Raw genomic sequence first — 20,000 nt, 5'->3', positions numbered from 1 at the left:
TGCATTTCTGTGATTGGAACTGGGAGAGATAAGTTATTTTTTCATTCCATCTGACCTGCCCTATGTCACAATGACAACGGAGCCACTCTATAACCACTGAATGGCGTCACACAGCAGGACAAAGTGGAAACTGCCAAATCAGACACAATAGTCCAGTAATCAATAAAGCTCAGCTTAATTAATTAAGCCGCTTCCCAGTTACAGAAGTGGGCCCCATTAAAAGAACAAGGATATGTAAAAGGCTTAGGTCTGTCGCCCAGCTGTCCAGCTGATCTCTACCACACTGTCTAAGAAGTGAGACTGACGGTATCTTCAGACCCTTGCACAGCTACAGTATGGTGTGACATGAAGGGTCCCGAGTTCGCCGACGATATAGGTAGCGGTAAGCTATCCATCGATCTATCCATCTTTTTATTAATTAACTTCGGTCCACTTTGCACATCTGATTTCGCTCTGGCCACAGTGCACATTGCACTATCGTCAAAATACGCCTGTCACACTCGCACTCCATATGTCTTAACAAACACCTGTAACGTTTGTTAGACATATCATGTTGTATCATAAAAACAACGACTAAACATTCCTTTATTGTGAGAAACATTCTTTAAACTGAATCCTTGGCCAAGACTTGGCCATTCCGTAGGGGCATAGTCACACTAACACATGTAGACTACATTACCCATAAATCCTTCAGTTCAGGAAAGGGAGCTCAGGATCTACAAATAACCTAATGTGAGAACGGTGAGGAATCCCATGAATGCCAGTAGGGAGGGTTTTTTCCATACACAACTGGCAGCAGAAACGCTAAGCTAGCACAACTGCTAATACAAACCACAGGAGGCACGATGCTAAAGTCACACCCAAGAAACACATCAGCTACAGCTTCTTATTTTACCTTTCGACAGGTTCACTGTCATTGTCGCTAGATATAGTCTCCATAGTTTCCCTCCTCCTACTGTTATTACACACACACACATACACACGCACACACACACACACACACACACACACACACACACACAAAACAGGGAAAGAGACAAGAGGCATGTGAGGCAATATGTGTGCATGCACAGACACACGCACCCACACACACACACACACACACACACACACACACACACACACACACACACATCATGAGGTTATGTAAGAGAAGTCCAGCGTAAGTGAGAAGAACAGGAGCTTGAGTGAGCAGAAGGCCATGTACAGCTGACACCTAAACTGGCTGGCAACAAAGGGTCAGAGGTGAGTAGGTCAAAGGTCAAGTATGTGAAGCATGAGCAGGAACTCTCAGCACCACCCGTGTCAGAGGCACACACTTGCAAATGCATCCGCTCTCTCCCACACACACACAGTCATCCTTCTGTGTCCTTCAGCCAAAGAAACACAAACTTCCACTTGATCCTCACTAAATGAGATTCTTTCTCTCTCTCTCTCCTCACACACACACACACACACACACACACACACACACACTGGGTGCAGGAAAAGACAGAGAGCGAGGTTATATTAGTTCACCAGTTACAAAGCAGAGGGAAGAGATGCAGCAAAGGACAGTCCAGGGCAAACCAAGGAACACTCAAAGGAATGACAGATCATGAAAACAAACGAGAGGAACGAAAGAAAAAGACTGATAAAACACATACTACTCCCTCTCCTCCAGGCCACTGAACCTCTTCTTCTGTCTTGGGGGAGAAACAGATGGGGAGGGGGGAGACATAGACATAAATGTGACAAACTTGATTTAAACTCAATAAAACGATAACAAATAAGAATAAATAATGAATAAATACATGAATAGGAATAAAGAAAACAAAATCCTAAGCCCCAAAGAAACAAGCAAAACAGTCAAACAAACAAAACATACATAAAAACAAACACAACACACATTTGGCATTTCTAAATAACACAGACAAACAACGAAATTCACAGCTCAGCAGGACGACCATCTTCAGCTGTGGAGAGAGGAGGCAATAGAAGATTTCGTACATCATCTCCTGTGCAAATAATCTGCTCACAGTAGAGGGAGAAATATCACTGTGGAAAAAAGACACTTCTTGGCTTATGTTTATCAGTGACACTCATCAATAGGCAGTGACAGCTAAATTGGAAGTCCATTTACTCTCCATTATGTTGGACATCTGAATGTGTGTGTGAGCTATTTTTTTCCCGTTGCTTGTCGGTACTTGACAGTTGTTGTTGACCGTAATCAGAGGCAGCACTTAAGGCCTGTTTGTTATATGGAACTTCAGAATGTGTATGTTTATGTCTGTGTGTGTGTGTGTGTGTGTGTGTGTGAGCCGATAGTTTGTTTGTGTCCGTCTCTGCCTCTGTGTACTTGTATGAGTGTGTCTTAGTGTGCGTGTGTCTGTATGTGTGTGTGTCTGTATGTGTGTGTGTCTGTGTGTGTGTCTCTGTATGTGTGTCTGTGTGTGTGTGTGTGTGTCTGTGTTACGGTGGTGGTACACATGACTAAGCAAAGCTCAGATTTTTCCAACCAAATCCGATTGGCTGTCTCAGGATCAGTTTCCATCATGCAACTTCTGATGGCTCATAACGGGAAATATACGAGACACCTGATCCAAAAGAAGTTTTGGGGGATTGATTTCTCTACAGCTACTACAAGACAGAACAAGCTGAGGGAGTATAGCCTGTGTGTGTGCATGTGTGTGAGGAGGCCAGTCAGCAAAAAATCAGTAGTACAAAAAAAAAAAATAATAAATAGACATGACAGATCAAAAAGAGAATGTGTGTGAGTATGTTTATCATAGGATGTTCTTACTGGACAATGAAAACACACTTTGCTTTGTGAAGTAAGACAGGAAACCCTTGCTGACAACACCCTCTCACACATCTGTGTACGTGTGTTTGTGTATCTGGGAGCAATACAAAAGGAAGTACACAATTACTTCTCCAAAGGTCCTAACTTCTCGGCCATTGTCCCACCCTGCTTCGCAACACGGGAGATTTGAGATGCTCTTACCCTAACCAACCCCATCAAACCCTAAACCCCCGTCTCCAACCCAGTCATACACTGCAGAGTTCAGAGCTGAGCAGAAGGTATCAAATAATCATGAGTGTGGAAAAATCCCCGCCAGCTGAGCCGCACTGGCAGACTTTGGGCAGACATCTTCAGTCTAGGAGAGTGTAGCCTCCAGCAACAATTCAGAGACAACTGACCTATAACATAAAAAAAAAAAAAAAAACAGAACGGGTCCAGGTACAAATGACTATCAATAAATATGATCTGTTGTGGTGGTGGTGGGATTTGCATTGACAAATTGCCTTGAGGTATTGTCAGCCAGAACGGCTAGGCTAGACTGTTAATTACGAGACTATTTCTGAAAGTGTAAGTTTTGTCTGACGCCTTGTCACGCTAGATTTGATGTGGCTTTAATTACACTGATGGTTCATATCTAAATGAGTTAGCATGCTTCCTAGCCTTATATCAGCGCTAACTGTGCTGTTTTTGGTTTTTGCTAAGCCCATGACAGTGTCATCTACCATCTTTGCATAATGCATGTGGGTTTTTAATGCCAGTTTGCTGTTTGTGTCCCCCATGGGCTCACAGGGGAGACAGGTGACAGACACACGCATCACAGGCAATGCATCATCCCAGGATGTCCAATCCAGTGCAGGTGAATGGAAAAGTGCGTGTGCGTGTGTGTGTGTGTGTGTGTGTGTGTGTGTGGGTGTGTGTGTTTGTGAGGGAGTGGGTGAGTCAAAGGGAGAAGGAGAGCAAAGGAAATATGTTATGTAAGCATTGTAATACTGCTGATTGTAGAGTGGGAGCCGTGTGTGTGTGTGTGTGTGTGTGTGTGTGTGTGTGTGTGTATATGTGTGTGTGTGTGTGTGTGTGTGTGTGTGTGTGTGTGGTAACTGATGTAGGGTACTGATGGCTATCATTAGCTCAAACTGCAGGATGGAGGCCCAGTTCTGCAGACAGGAAACTGGGTTAGAAAACACCGCTCAGTGGTGTACTATTCTGCAACTGTCGAAGCGCCTCTCTCTCTCTAATTGAAGTTCAAATATAAGTCAGTGCATTTTCAGTTATATATATCATATATATATATATATCTATCGTTCTGTTTGGTCGTTCTGAAGAGCTCAGTGAATTCAACCATGGGACAGTCATAGGGTGCACAGAACAAAGTCAATAAAGATGGATGGGTGTGTTTGGAGTGAAAGACCTTGACTGGCCTGCATAGAGCCCTGACCTCAACACCATCAAGCTATGGAAGCTGTTATAGGCCTGCCTCGGTCTATAGATTTAAAGTGGGGTGTCATGTAGGTGTAATGGTCAGGTGTCCCAATACTCTCATCCGTAGTGTGTGCGTGTGTACATATTTGAAACAGCAGAATATAGCATAGCATATAGCATAGACTATAGCATTTGTTATATCAAATGTAATTTCTGCATTGCGACACTCAGCTGTACATCTCTCCATCTCCATCAGACTTAATAGTCAGCTAGCTTCATCTTCAGTCTTTTTGCTTCTCCTCTTCCCACCATCGACATCCTCCCTCATCTATTCTAGCACTCATCAGCTCTCTTTCTCTTTTCATCCCTCCATCTCATCCATCCATCCATCTCTCCTCAAAATCTTTCTTTAAGTTTGACCTAATTTCCACATCTTACAAAACCCATGACTTCCTTCCTTCCTCTTCTCTCCCATGGTATACATCAATGTTCCTTTCATCATGACAAACTCTTTACGAGTATTTTTAGCTCCCGCATTCATACATTTTGCAGATCCAAGGCGTCAAGCCCACAGAGAAGTGAGGGAGAGAGGGAGAGGGAGAGGAGAGAGAGAGAGAGAGAGAGAGAGAGAGAGAGAGAGAGGGAGAGGGAGAGGGAGAGGAAAGAAAGTGGGCTCTCTCAACAGTCAAACGACAGGAGGTGCCCCCCCACCCCCCGACAGGGATAGAAAACAGCCAATATGGAGTTTTTGTCCATAATGGGAAGCAAATCAGCAGGTGTAGCACACCACAGAAGGCCTACATAAGAGCAATGGGAGGGGAAGAGAGAGAGAGAGAGAGAGAGAGATGAGAGAGAATGAAAGAAGCAGACTTTGAGTCACAGTATAACTCTCTCTCTTTCTCTCTGTCTGTTTCTCTCTCTCCGTCTCCCCCAACACCACCTAGCTGTGAGAATATTAATGAGGGCCTCATTACAGCCTGAAACACAGCCCATGCATTTTAGCACCTGCATGAGAAATGATACCGCAGAAAATAACTCCCCGCCAGACAGCAGGAATAGAGCTCTGCTTGAGTAGAGACAGGAGGACAGAGAACTCCAGCACCACACCTTTCCATTACAGATGATGTCTAGGATTCCAAACGAATGCTCTGATGGCACATCTATATGTTATTTGTTTATATGTTGTTTATGCTATATGTTTATGTTATGCTATTGTTTATGTTATATGTTTATATGTTAGTATGCGTACATGCTTATGTTATATGTTCAATGTTTATACTGTATGTTAAACCTGTCTATATTGTATGTATGCTCTGCTCTCGTGTGAGCCAAATTGCCCCATGGGGACATTAAAGCATTACACGACTGCTCTACCTGATAGCCCGATGCAGTTAAGCTAAAATATTATCAACTTTTCATCAGAATCATGGACTATACCTTTAAGATCTGTGAAAGTGGACTGTTGCACCCACATGCCCTTACTACCTCTTTGTTAAGGCACATCCACACAGTACTGCAGTGTTTCCCACACAATATCAACATTGACCACCACACAATGATTTTCCAGGTTGTACTAAGTTGTGCTTTAATCTGGTTAGCATCATAACAATGCTGCGCTAATTTGTTAAAAACTGTTGCATTCAGGTTAATTCTGCAAACCTACCACCACAAATAATTACATTCTGTGGGAAACTGTACTGCATTGGTTTACAATGGAAGAAAGCATATGACTGCATGCAACAAGCATAATCGTGAAAAACAGCTTGAAGTAGCATGGCTCTACAGTGCGCCCATTTCACTCGCACATGCGAGTAAAAATGGTGGCGTGCGAGTGCAAAAAAATATTTAGGCGCACTGGTGCGAATGAGTTCTAACCATGTCAATGTTTGTCTACAAAATACACCACAACATCGAGAAACATTACTGGTGCAAACCATAGAATCACGTTGTGAATACAGCATAAAAACGACACCTCCCATCAACATTAGCAGATTGGCGTTGTGACTCGCTAGTAATCGCTTCTATCAGATCCAAGAGCGCGCAGAAAAAGCGGAAAGTTAGACTAGCCAGCCAAGATGCAAAGATTGAAGAAATTAGTTCTTCTATCCACCGAATTCATCGGATATAGGAGGAACAGGATGAGATTCTGAGAATGCAGTGAGAGAAGGAAAGGTAACCTAACATGCCTTTTAGCCCAGTTGACGTATTGGCTGCAATATGCAAAATATAGCTGTAGCGAACAGGCACAAAAGTAGCCTCCCCCGTAATACTCCATTTTATTTAAAGGTAGAACGCTACTGACAACTCCAGGCTTCCATTATGCTTGTTTGTTTACACGAATACAAGCTGAAGTGCAAAACAAAGTAGGCCTTGCCTTGCCCCCATCAATGCAGATATTTCAAATAAAAAATAAAAGGATAAAAAATATATATCCTTGATAGCCTATGTTGGGAAGAGAAAATGGACTGTTTTAGTAGTAGTATTAGGCAGTATGTAGTCAGATAGGTCACCATGGGCATATTTGGATTAGCTACAGATGGATTCACAAATAAATAAATTAGCCTACATTTGGCAGGATACTTGATATACAGGCTAAATGCAAATATGGCAATGTATTATATTATTTTATATTAACAAAATGTAGGAAAATAGAACAGACTGAAAATAAAGTAGGCACTGATCTTTAAAATCCTGTTTCCTGTAGCCTAAATGTTGTCAGTCATTCTTAATATTCGCAATTGGTGCACTGGCATGTTTAACTGTTAGCTGCAGTATAATGTTAGATTATGTGTAAGTTAAGTACATAACTGACTGTGCGCCCAAATTTTTGTCTGTGCTCCTACATTTTTTAACTTGGGCGCACAAGTGCTCCTGGAAAAAAATGTTAGTGTAGAGCCATGAGTAGAGCCGCCGGGAGAGACATTCAGTGACCTCCGCTAAAACTGGAAACTTTAGAGTGGAGGTTACAAAGGTTAGTGAGGTGTGGACCGGTGATGAGAGACAACAGCACATCGTCGGCGTACACAGACACATCAGTCACGCACAGAGAGGCTTGAATAGCGACGCTGACGCTGTTTTATTGCAGGACAGTGAAAGTGTCTGATGAGATTGAGATCGTCGTTCTTGGCCGCTGGCGACAGCATCTGTTCCCCTCTCTCTATTTGTCTCTCCCTGTGAGGGACGTGAGGAGAATGAACACCCCTCCTCACAAAACAAAACAAACAAACAGAAATCCCACAAATACAAAAGAAACAGCAGACAGCAGCTGGGACACCAGACCACATAAAGGGGTCTAGCATCTCCTCAGGGGACAGTAAAACTTACGCGGGGACGTTAGCCAGTCGCTATTCAAATAGAAGGAAACCAAACGCGGCTTTTTTCTTACCGTCCGCTTGTCTGTCTGTTTCCTGCTGTGACTCAACATCCTGGTTCAGTTCATTTGAACACATTTAGCCACATTTAGCCACATTTAGCAAACACACACAAAAAACAAACAAACAAAAAAATATATACACCAACATACCATCAGCAACAGGCTGTTCATGCCTGAAAACTAAATCCCCTTACTTCGGTTACAGTTCAACACTGTACACTCGATTTGTGCCGCTGTGTTCCGTGGACCGTAGAGACGCAAAAGGGGCTAAAATAAGCAGAGGTGTCCTTACCTGTCGGCATCAGTCACCAGTGCCAGCCGGCCGTAGTCCCAGGCCACCTTCCGCAGGATGGAGAACACAAACAGGAGCACCTGAGGGACGAGCCAAGGACAGGTGTGCGTCAGCAACAGCGTAACAACTCCCATTCCCTCTCCACACACACAAACACACACACACACACACAGCTCAGGCAGTAAAGAGAAGTGCTAACACAACCAAGGTCATGGGTTTGTTCCACACTGACGAAAGGGAAAGATAAAATGTTTATTTTTGTATTATAACAACAAACATTATTTAACCTTATATGCACAACAAGGGCCATGGGTTAGCTCCCAAAGAACGACACATACAGAGGGAAACCATAGAACCAGTGTTTCCCATACATTGACTTATTTGTGGCGGCCCACCACAATATCAACTTTGACCACCACACAATGATTTTCCAGGTTGTACTACATTGTGCTTAAATCTGGTTAACATCATAACCACGCTGCACTAATTTGTTAAAAACTGTTGCATTCAAGTTAATTCTGCAAACCTACCACCACAAATATAATTCAATTCTGTGGGAAACACTGATAGAACATTTTCCTTTCATACTTAACATGCAACACATCTTACATTGCACAATTATTCAAATATTTCTGCACTGAGCAGCATCATTAAAACATTTAGGATAAAGCCTCTGCTGAATGAAATAAATGCAAATGAATGAATTTAAATGCAAATGGAAATTTTGCATGTTAATGTATAGCCACTCTGTCCATTTTAATTTTTAGTTTTTGTCATTTTCATCTGGTGTTCACACAGCCATCCTCTTTTGAAACACAGCCATCCTCTTTTATTATGGGGGAAAAAGGCCTATTCAGTGGTAGTCTCTGAACAGCTACTAAAAGCAGTGTGCCTGAAAAACACGCCAATTTTCACTTCCATTCAGGTTGAATGTTTTCTTGAGTATAAAAGTCACCATTCAAGCAAAGTGTCGCTATTTTTCACAGGTCAACAACATTCAAGTTATCAAGCCTCTTTTCACTCTCTAGTACACACACACACACACACACACACACACACACACAAGCTCCCAAAAGAGCGACACATACAGGGAAACCATAGAACCAGTGTTTCCCATACATTGACTTATTTGTGGCCCACCACAATATCAACTTTGACCACCACACAATGATTTTCCAGGTTGTACTACATTGTGCTTAAATCTGGTTAACATCATAACCACGCTGCACTAATTTGTTAAAAACTGTTGCATTCAAGTTAATTCTGCAAACCTACCACCACAAATATAATTCAATTCTGTGGGAAACACTGATAGAACATTTTCCTTTCATACTTAACATGCAACACATCTTACATTGCACAATTATTCAAATATTTCTGCACTGAGCAGCATCATTAAAACATTTAGGATAAAGCCTCTGCTGAATGAAATAAATGCAAATGAATGAATTTAAATGCAAATGGAAATTTTGCATGTTAATGTATAGCCACTCTGTCCATTTTAATTTTTAGTTTTGTCATTTTCATCTGGTGTTCACACAGCCATCCTCTTTTGAAACACACACACACACACAGCTCAGGCAGTAAAGAGAAGTGCTAACACAACCAAGGTCATGGGTTTGTTCCACACTGACGAAAGGGAAAGATAAAATGTTTATTTTTTGTATTATAACAACAAACATTATTTAACCTTATATGCACAACAAGGGCCATGGGTTAGCTCCCAAAGAATCGACACATACAGAGGGAAACCATAGAACCAGTGTTTCCCATACATTGACTTATTTGTGGCGGCCCACCACAATATCAACTTTGACCACCACACAATGATTTTCCAGGTTGTACTACATTGTGCTTAAATCTGGTTAACATCATAACCACAGCTGCACTAATTTGTTAAAACTGTTGCATTCAAGTTAATTCTGCAAACCTACCACCACAAATATAATTCAATTCTGTGGGAAACACTGATAGAACATTTTCCTTTCATACTTAACATGCAACACATCTTACATTGCACAATTATTCAAATATTTCTGCACTGAGCAGCATCATTAAAACATTTAGGATAAAGCCTCTGCTGAATGAAATAAATGCAAATGAATGAATTTAAATGCAAATGGAAATTTTGCATGTTAATGTATAGCCACTCTGTCCATTTTAATTTTTTAGTTTTGTCATTTTCATCTGGTGTTCACACAGCCATCCTCTTTTTTGAAACACAGCCATCCTCTTTTTATTATGGGGGAAAAAGGCCTATTCAGTGGTAGTCTCTGAACAGCTACTAAAAGCAGTGTGCCTGAAAAACACGCCAATTTTCACTTCCATTCAGGTTGAATGTTTTCTTGAGTATAAAAGTCACCATTCAAGCAAAGTGTCGCTATTTTTTCTAGGTCAACAACATTCAAGTTATCAAACCCTCTTTCACTCTCTAGTACACACACACACACACACACACACACACACACACACACACTATACATTCATTACATTACATTACATTTGGCTGACGCTTTTTAACCAAAGCGACTAACAACATGGTAAACAGTAAGTTTTAGAACAATTCTCACAATTTTAGGACAGTTTAAAAAAGAACATTAGAAGTACAGTAAGAATAAGTGCCGGTGAGTGCTGTTTTTAACAGTTACTTGTCAGTTTAAAACGGCTGGTGAGTGCTAGGATCAGTAAGACTTGTTGTAAGTGTTGCTATGAGAGTAGATGTTCTCTAAAGAGCTGGGTCTTCAGGAGTTTTTTGAAAGTGGAAAAGGATGTCCCTGCCCTTGTAGGAACTGGAAGTGTGTTCCACCAACGAGGAACAACAGATGAGAAAAAAAGTTTGATTGGCTTGAGCGTGCCGGTTGGTAGAGCTAGACGTCGTTAGATCAGAGGAGCGTCTGGAGGTAGTGTAAGTCTGTAAGAGGGCATTCAAGTAGGTGGGAGCAGAACCGAGACTACTTTGTAGGCAAGCGTTAGAGACTTGAATTTGATGCGGGCCGCCATAGGTAGCCAGTGTAGCTGGATGAGCAGCGGGGTAACATGTGCATTCAGCATTGTAGCAGTGAACATTTTGAGCACAGATAACTGACATATTAATGTGAAATCATTTCAAATGCCCCCAATTCCAACTTGTAGGACTCATCAAGAGGAGTCAATAATATATCTCTCTTTTTTTGCCAAGTCATCAATGTTTGGTTGACTGACCTGAGCAATCCATTATAGACTATGACCGACAGACCTGCACTGTCAAAGAGAGGCTTTATCTTTTTTTACAGCTGAGCTGAGTATGCAAGAGAGTCCTCTGTGAAGCACCGGACAAATGGCCGACTAAATAAAAAAGCAGCTTTCTGCCATTTCAAACAACTTACGATTAAGCACATATCCCTGCAGCAACCTTGAAAAATAGCTGCATAAACAGCTACTGCTGTTCGCTTGCGATCACTACTGCGTCACTCATACACGCACACACACACACACACATGCATTCCCTAAAGCAAGCAACCAAAGCGCTGTGTGGTACTCATCATACTTTTCAGCGAGAATATTCATCACTAAATAGCATTATGAAAATCACCAGTTTATTTTTAGTTTACATTTTCACCACAATTTTAAAGTTAAAGTTGACTGGTATTTAGCAGCACCTATTATGCAAGGGGCAGGGGGTGACCTAGTTGCTAAACCATTGCACCAGCACAACTGTTTCCAGGTCAATCTGACATAACTGAGCTCGGCTGGTGGGTTACCTACTAGCTGCAGGGGGGTTGGCAGAGCGGGTGTCATCCTGGTACCCATGACGACTGAACAACCCACCCCGCCAACCAGGCAGCGTTCCTATAGTCAGCCGCAGGCAAGACTGGGTCAGTGGGGCTCTGGACAAGCCCTGGGTTGGGAATAGGGGTGGCATTTGTGTGTGTGTGTGTGTGTGTGTGTGTGTGTGTGTGTGTGTGTGTACACACAAGTAAGTGTTTCTGAATCTTCAAATCAGACTGAAGGAATGCACCCATTCCAACCACCTCCCCCTCTTTCCCCTCCTCCCCCTCTTCCCCCTCCTCTTCGTCCCCATGTAAACATTTTCGCCGTGGTGGCGAGACGCCCTCCTCTTATGTGGGTCAATCTATTGTCCTCCCCCCCAGGGTCACCGTGCTCTATGGATTTTTTCCCCAATTAGCTGTAAACAAACACTCGCTGTTTGCCAGCCTGCCAGCTGGCATCATGATACCAGACCACCCCCGGCCCCGCCTCTCTGTTGGACACAATACAATAACCCCAAACATGCACAATGTACAGTGTACAGTATCCTACACGACGGGAGAGCAAAAAATAGCTTGAGTGGGCGAGAGCACATACTGTACAGGACGGATAAATACAGACGAGACGAGTGGGGTGGCGGCGAAGGGAAGGGGGCGACCAGATAGGACGCCGTTTTGCAGTGAGAGGCGTCTTTTTTAAAATTCTGTTTCGTATTGGCAGAAAGCGTTTTTTGCGCGCTGCTTATGTGCACGGGAGCTCTGTGCCTTCGCGTATAAGCAAATTCAACTCCGAGCAGATAAGCTGCCAACGTTATTCATATTCATGTTCATGGTTATTCCCCCCACACACACACACACACACACACCCCGTCTGATTACGGCCTTAGGGAGGAGGACTGTTGGCTGAGTGTATGTTACGTCCCGGTTTCTGAAAGCCTGCCGAATGGTTGTGCCACTGCTCCATAATGAATAGGTTATGGTCATGCAACATTTAAACGTCGATGCTTTCAGAGTGCTCTGTGGCGTCCCCTGGGCTGAAAGAGTGGTGAGGACGTGGGGGTGGGGATTGGGAGAGAACAAGGATGAGGAGAGTAAATGAGGATGAGATTGCAGGTGAGAAAACAGGATGGAAGAAGAGGAGAAAAGAAAGAGAGAGAGACAGAAATGGAAGAGAAGATGTGGGAGAAAGAAGGAGAGGGGGGGGCAAATGACAGGTAAGAAGAGAAGAGGCTGGGTAAGGACAAGAATGGACAGACAGGGAATCAAAGAGAAGAGAAAACGAGGGGGAGCAAAGAGGACAGCAGAAGGAATGAGAGGAAGAGGAGAAATATAAGAATGCCCTCACCAAGCATCAGTTGAACTCTATGTGTCTGGGGAACATTTACTTTGGTCTCACTCATTGGATCCAAATAACAGAAATAGCAAACTCCAAGTCATGGTGTTGGTGGTTGTGTAGGCCCATCAGTGCTTTCTGAACATATTTTTGAAACAAAGCTTTTTTCAAAACCGTGAGGTTAAATTTTCATACCGTTACATCCCTAGTAAGAAAAGAGAGAGTGTGTGGGTGTGTGTGTGTGTGTATGTGTGTGTGGGGGACATAAACGGTCTGCTCTGATCAGCGATCAGCTAGTTGAAATAGATCTCAGTGCTATTCAGTTCTCTCCCTCTCTTCTCTCTCGCTCTCTCTCTCCCTCTCTCTCTCTCACCTCTGCCTCTGCCTGCCAAGTCCTTTGTGACGCAAGTCTTGGATAAAAGCAACAATGGAATAGAAAAAAATCGTTTAAGAAAAAGATGCTAAGTTCAGCTAAAGCTATTTGGCTAATCTAATCCAATCAAGCCCACTCATACACTTAACTCTGGCTCCATTTCCTGGCTCCTAGAGCCTACTGTGGTAATTAACAAAGCCAGATGGCTGCCTTTTAATTACATATTCTAGGCAATACAGACACATTGACTTGAGGGAAAGCCATGCTAAAGTGAAGATTTATTTTAAAATATTTTGTTAAATAGCCTAGTCAACTGGTTTCCGTCACTCTAAAAGAATGACCCAAACCACTGGATAGTGAGTAATATAGTGACGATGAATCTCACTTGTACAAGTCAGTTTTGCTCTCAGAGACGCCACAGAGCAGATAGTGGAACATTTTGTTACCTTTAGCAAAGAGAGAGTGAAGAGAAAGAAAGAAAGAAAGAAAGAAAGAAAGAAAGAAAGAAAGAAAGAAAGAAAGAAAGAAAGAAAGAAAGAAAGAAAGAAAGAAAGAAAGAAAGAAAGAAAGAAAGAAAGAAAGAAAGAAAGAAAGAAAGAAAGAAATATATATATATATAGAGAGAGGGTGAAGGTTACAGAAAGCAGAAAGAAGAGAGCAAGGGGTATGTGTAGTATACAGACAAATAGACACAGTGAGAACGATAGAGCAAGAGAAAGGGTCAAAAAGACAGGTGAAAATGGAGAGAGAGAGAAAAAAGAGATAGAGAAAGAATTGAGAAAGTTTATTTTCTGTATTCAGCAGAGCCTATACAAACACTTCTCTCTCCAGCACTCAACATGACGGAGAAAGGCCATACTGTACAACAACAGCTTTTCTTCCCCAGCACAGAGAAAGAGGGGTAGCATAAAAGAGAGAACTCCCAGGGAACTCCAAGAGAACTCCAAGGGAACTCCAAGGGAACTCCAAGGGAACTCCAAAAGAACTCCAAGCTTGCATGCACCCACACACACCTTACATTTTATATTTTTACCTTATGGATAAAAGCCCTGACTTTCAGTATATCTGAAGGTGTCTGCTTTGTTACGAACAGCTGAACTACACACACATGCACAAACATGCGATATATACAATCTGTCATGAGCTTTTTTACAGGTTCAAGGGTACACTGACACACTCACTCACCAGGAAGCACATGAAGTCGAGGGCAAGGACAGTGGGCACGCCTCCAAAGGGCAGCCCCTGTAGTACAGTGCTCCGGATGCGCGCTGAGTAGCAGTACTCCTTGGAGGAATTGCTGTGACAACTGGCCTGGCCCACGCAACTGTGGGGGCCCAGGATGCCCATCGCGCCGGCCCCAGGGCGCTCTCTGGCCCGTGCACGTGCACACACTCGCTTGGCCTCTTGACAACCCTTCGCCACCACACACAGCAGCCCCTCTTCCTCTTCCTCCTCCTGTTCCTCCTTTTCTTCCTCTACCTCTTCTTCAGGTGAGTGGTCTGGTTGAAGTGGGGTAATGGGGCTTTCGGCTCGGTTAAACCCCACGGGGCGAAGCGGTTAGTTGGGTGAGGATGATATTGGAGAGAGAGGCTCACAGCCACGTGCTGAGGAAGGGATGCCTGCAGAGAGAGATAGAGATAGAGAGAGAGAGAATGAAAGAAAGAAAGAAAGAAAGAAAGAAAGAAAGAAAGAAAGAAAGACCATTAGAATTGCCTTCATATTTCACAAACAGATTTCAAGCACATCATTTTTTTTGTCACATTCAGCGAACATCTCCTAAAAATCTGCTCACTGCACAAATCTGAAACTGGAAACGAACAAATTGGAAACTCGAAACAAACAAATTGAGGGGCAGCCTGTCCCCCAACTTGCTCCAGATGAACGGAGGAGTTTGTTTTGTTTTGGACAAAAGTATCCGCTAAGACATTTAAATATAAACATAAACAAATGTGATGTCACGCACAATCGCTGACTGCACCTTTTAGCGACCTTGGTGACGTCAGGAACAACAGGGAGATGGCACTAGGGCTGAGCAGATCTGACTTGCTAGACTCTCACAGTTGGCAGGTCGCGTTAGAATCTGAGTCATGAGTCACCAACGTCATGAGTTTACAGGCAGTAACAGTGAGACACCAAAACTATCTGTCTGTCTGTCTGTACCTTGAATAACATTTCCACTATCACCATCCTCGCTGCAACTAATGCCATCTTGACTAACTTGAATTATTTTGCTAGTGTATTTTTTACCGTTGGTGCTAAAAGTCATGGGCCATGTGTCTAACTTCAGCCAGTCTATTATTCATGTTATCTCTCCACAAAATCGATTTCTGAAGAGGGAAGGGGGACAAAGAGGAGGTGCAGTCACACACACCTCCAAATTGTCACAAAAGGTGGTTTTCAATCCATATCCTCTATTCTCTTATACACATACACACCATGATGGCTTCTTCTCTATGAAAAACACACCATGATAGATTGCATAACAGGTTCTCTCGCACACAGACACACACACACGCACACTGTAGCTCTTTCCTAATCTTTCTGCTGCAATGCTTCTTCTAGCCTCTTAACGAGTTAGTCTCTCTCTCTCTCTCTCTCTCTCTCTCTCTCTCTCTCTCTCTCTCTCTCTCTCTCTCTCTCTCTCTCTCTCTCTCTCTCTCTCTCTCTCTCTCTCTCTCTCTCTCTCTCTCTCTCTCTCTCTCTCTCTCTCTCTCCTGATGCTTTGACAGCTCTGAAACTATAATAATAACTGATCTTCCACCCAGAGCTTTCTGTGGCTCACTCGCTGGCAGTCACTCTGCTTCAGTGACAATGCAAACAGACAAAAAACAGTTATCCATATTAACAACCACACACACATACCAGTCACACCCATCGCTCATACACCCAACACATCTGACACCTTGTGACCAATAGCAACCCATACCACCCACCCACACCACACTGTGCACACACACACACACACACACACACACACACACACACACACACACACACACACACACACACACACACACACACACACACACACACACACACACACACACACACACACACAAACACACACACACACACACAAAACACACAAACTCCACCCATTGAGTTCTAAGCACCGGCAGACAGATCTCTCTGTACCCCAACACTGCCAGCATTCCCCAAAGGGACACAGTGACAGCCATGCCAGACCACACTCAGTACAAAAGTCCTCTGGCAGTAAGAGAGTCCAGTACGGTTCAGTATTATAGAGGGGATAGATGTGGAAAATCCAGGTTTGACAAGAGTTATAAAATAGTAATTAGTTTGAGAAATGATGAGGTAGTAACTAGTGCATCAGGTTGATTTGGTCAAATTGGTTATCCATTTAGAGCACCTTCATGATTGGTGCCGGGCCGGCGCATCAATAATACATCACAAGCAGCTGCCGATATTGATATTCGATATTTTGACCCATCCACAGATGAGCTCACATAGACAACTCATCGTGGCTCCCAGTTGATAAAACATTAATAATTCTGTTTTAAATGTTTACAATCTTATTGGTGGTTTAGACAAGAACATGTCTAAAGAACGTCTACAAGACAATCTTTTCTTTTCGGTCACTCATGCAAGGCACATTGTGGTGCGGTGTAAAAACATGGTGGAGGTGTCAAAAAAAAGACAGGTCTGCACACTGAAGAGCTCAAACCCACCAGTTTGCATGTCCATCCATTTTGAATCTCCTTAACAAAGATTTATTGTTTGTTTTGTTTGTTTGTATTATTACAATGTTTTCTCTATGTGTTAAATGTTCCAAATGTAAAACACTTTGAGCTGCATTTGTATGAAAGTGTATGAAATAAAGTGCTTATTAAATAAATTATTATTATTATTATTATTATTATTATTATTATTATTATTATTATAGAACTGCCCAAGCACTCCTGCCACGTCTCAATACCTTCTAACAAGAGAAATGTGTCCAGTTTTTCCGTAGTATTCCAAACTATGAGAATGTCCTGGCCTTGGCCAGTGTTGGTAATACCCACTGCACTGGAGGGGAAAGTGCACGATGCAGTGGAGATCCCACAGACTTTTCCCCAGACGGCCGTGGAACTCTGCACCAGATCCACTGATGTCATTTGATTTCATAATCAGCACACGGAAATGAGCCAGATGGCTAAAGCGGACACGTGTGTGTGTGTGTGTGTGTGTGTGTGTGTGTGTGTGTGTGTGCGTGTGTGTGTGTGTGTTTATTTGTGCTTACTTATTACAGTCTCTAAGAAATAAATAAATAAAAGGTTTTGGCCGCAGCTGCAGACGATCTCCTCTTACAGGCTAGAACAGGTGCTGTAGCTGTGGAATATTAAACTAGCAACAGTGCATAAAACAAAGCCTGATTTCAGTACATGTATTTTAAGGTTCACTTTAGTGCTTATTTTTTTTATTATTTTTCCAGGCCCCTATCAAATTCACTAGTCTGGGGAATGAATGATGATCAGATAGTTGAGGCTATAGAGGGGTTCAGAAGCAAGGTTCAGAAAGTAAACAGAATATTCTAGTCTTTGACATGATTTTCTGTTCATGGTATGCATACCCTGGGGGTGCGGTGGAATCATTAGCCGAAAACAAACTCTGATATTCCCTCAATAAAATAAAAGTTAATGCCTGGCAGCCAATTCTGTGACTCCTTCAACCTAGAAAAGTTTCAGGGAAGACTATAAAAGTACAGAAAAAGAAACAGAAAGAGTCAATTCCCAAATATGAATGCTATAACATTTCCAATGCCATGAGAAGACATTCATTTTCCAACGTTCTTGCCAATTGTTATGGTGGGGAACAGGAAACACTGTTCCTGGAAACATAACAAACACATAAATGGCCACACGGTCAAATTATCCTTCTCCTCCCTCTTCCTCACCAGCAGATTTGATCTCCCCCCTAAAATGGGGACTAAAGCACAAACAGGTCTGGTTGGGGTGGGATGATGAGGGGAGATATCACAGCATAGCACAGCACAACACAACACAGCCTAGCCTGTCTAAAGACTCTTAGCTCCAGTCGTTGTGTCCGTGACAGTGGTGGTGGGGGAGAGGATGTTCACTTCCTGGTGGTGAGGAAGTCCTGAGACACACACACACACACACACACACACACACACACAGACACACACACACACAGAGACAGACACACACACACACCAGCAAGGCTACATTAAAAGTGTGAACATACCACAGGTAGATACAGTCCCACCCTGACTGATGTGAGCAGTCAAAGCAAAGTCTGGTGCTTGTGGAGATGGTTTGTGTGTGTGTGTGTGTGTGTGTGTGTGTGTGTGTGTGTGTGTGTGTTGTGTGTGTGTGTGTGTGTGTGTTACCTACTGTATCTCATTCTTATTACTGGCCACTCTGTCCCTGATCCTGCCTGGGCTATAACTGGGGTCTGAATAACTGGGGTTTGCACCACAATTTCCCTAAGAGAAGATAAGTTGTACTTGCTATCTGGATCCTTGCCCACCCATGGAAAACCACAGAGGTTATGTTAGCAGCTAGCATATCACTACGGTCGTACAGTTTCCACCCATGGAAAACCACAGAGGTTATGTTAGCAGCTAGCATAACACTACGGTCGTACAGTTTCCACCCATGGAAAACCACAGAGGTTATGTTAGCAGCTAGCTTACGGTCGTACTGTTTCCACCCATGGAAAACCACAGAGGTTATGTTAGCAGCTAGCATAACACTACGGTCGTACAGTTTCCACCCATGGAAAACCACAGAGGTTATGTTAGCAGCTAGCTTACGCTCGTACTGTTTCCACCCATAGAAAACCACAGAGGTTATGTTAGCAGCTAGCAAAACACTACTGTATATGGGCGTACTATTCCCACCCATGAAAAACCACAGAGGTTATGTTAGCAGTAAGCACAACACTGAACTGTTCCCACCCAGTTGCAGGTCTGAAGAGTGTTGCTAGAATAAACACTAGGGAGTCAAAAACATATTTTGCCTGAGAGGAGGACTGTACTGTAAATCACTAGGCCTAGGCCACTACTTGTGCCAACGTTTGGACACTCTCACTGGACCTGCTTGAGATAGAGGGCAGGATAGATGTGTTATTGGTGCATAGGTTTAGACAAACTAGGTTTTACTTGACTTCTTTTAGCAGGCGTAGAAGAGCTGCAGTAACGTCACCAACTCACCATCTGACAATCAGTTGATCCAGCTTTGATTCCTACTGATGTGAGTGTTGCTTTGGCTAAAAGAGTCTGCTAAATATCAACCAACGTTAACTATAACTCTAGCCAAGTAAAGTTATTTGCCAGTGTGATGTTAAAAGCCATCGTCTTCTGGCCATGAGGGGGGAAGACGGTGCCAGAGCCACTTACTTCTGACTCTATATTTGTCATGTGACTGCCAATTTTGACCATTTGTAATCAATTATTTAGGAAACAAAGCTATGATTCACAGAGTCTAGAGTCATTTTATGTTGCTGCTCAATAATTCAACAGGTGTAGGAAGTGACGCCAGCCAGACTCCAAGTTGGACGGAGAAACATCTGTTTTTTTAATCCAAAACATCACTAAGAGAGGAAGCTTGAGCCAGTTCCCAATCCTTTTAAAGGCGACAACATCAACAATTAGCTAACTCCACCAGGACCATCCATAGAGCATAAATACTACACTAAGTCTATTGGAAACCTATTG

General features: G+C 43.0%; 1 protein-coding gene across 6 annotated transcripts in view; it reads right to left on the bottom strand.

Moving 5' to 3' along the window:
• Positions 1 to 20,000, bottom strand: part of LOC125298487 (CSC1-like protein 2) — a 69,985-nt gene that overhangs the window by 32,347 nt on the left and 17,638 nt on the right. For 4 of the 6 annotated variants that reach the window (XM_048249235.1, XM_048249236.1, XM_048249241.1 and 1 more), the window contains exons 2-4: positions 14,504 to 14,937; positions 7,867 to 7,946; positions 1,647 to 1,685 (exon numbers count right to left, since the gene is read on the bottom strand). The exons of 1 other annotated variant lie outside the window; for it this stretch is intronic. In XM_048249235.1, coding sequence (XP_048105192.1) covers positions 1,647 to 1,685; positions 7,867 to 7,946; positions 14,504 to 14,665 — 281 coding nt within the window. In that variant the 5' untranslated portion in view covers positions 14,666 to 14,937. The remainder of the gene's footprint in view (positions 1 to 1,646; positions 1,686 to 7,866; positions 7,947 to 14,503; positions 14,938 to 20,000) is intronic. One more of the 6 variants, XM_048249238.1, reaches the window with a different exon arrangement.

Source organism: Alosa alosa, chromosome 7 (genome assembly GCF_017589495.1).
Source record: "Alosa alosa isolate M-15738 ecotype Scorff River chromosome 7, AALO_Geno_1.1, whole genome shotgun sequence".
Classification (NCBI taxonomy): Eukaryota; Metazoa; Chordata; class Actinopteri; order Clupeiformes; family Clupeidae; genus Alosa; species Alosa alosa.
The sequence above is the reverse complement of the archived record's forward strand: the minus strand, read 5'-3'. Positions and strand labels throughout refer to the sequence as shown.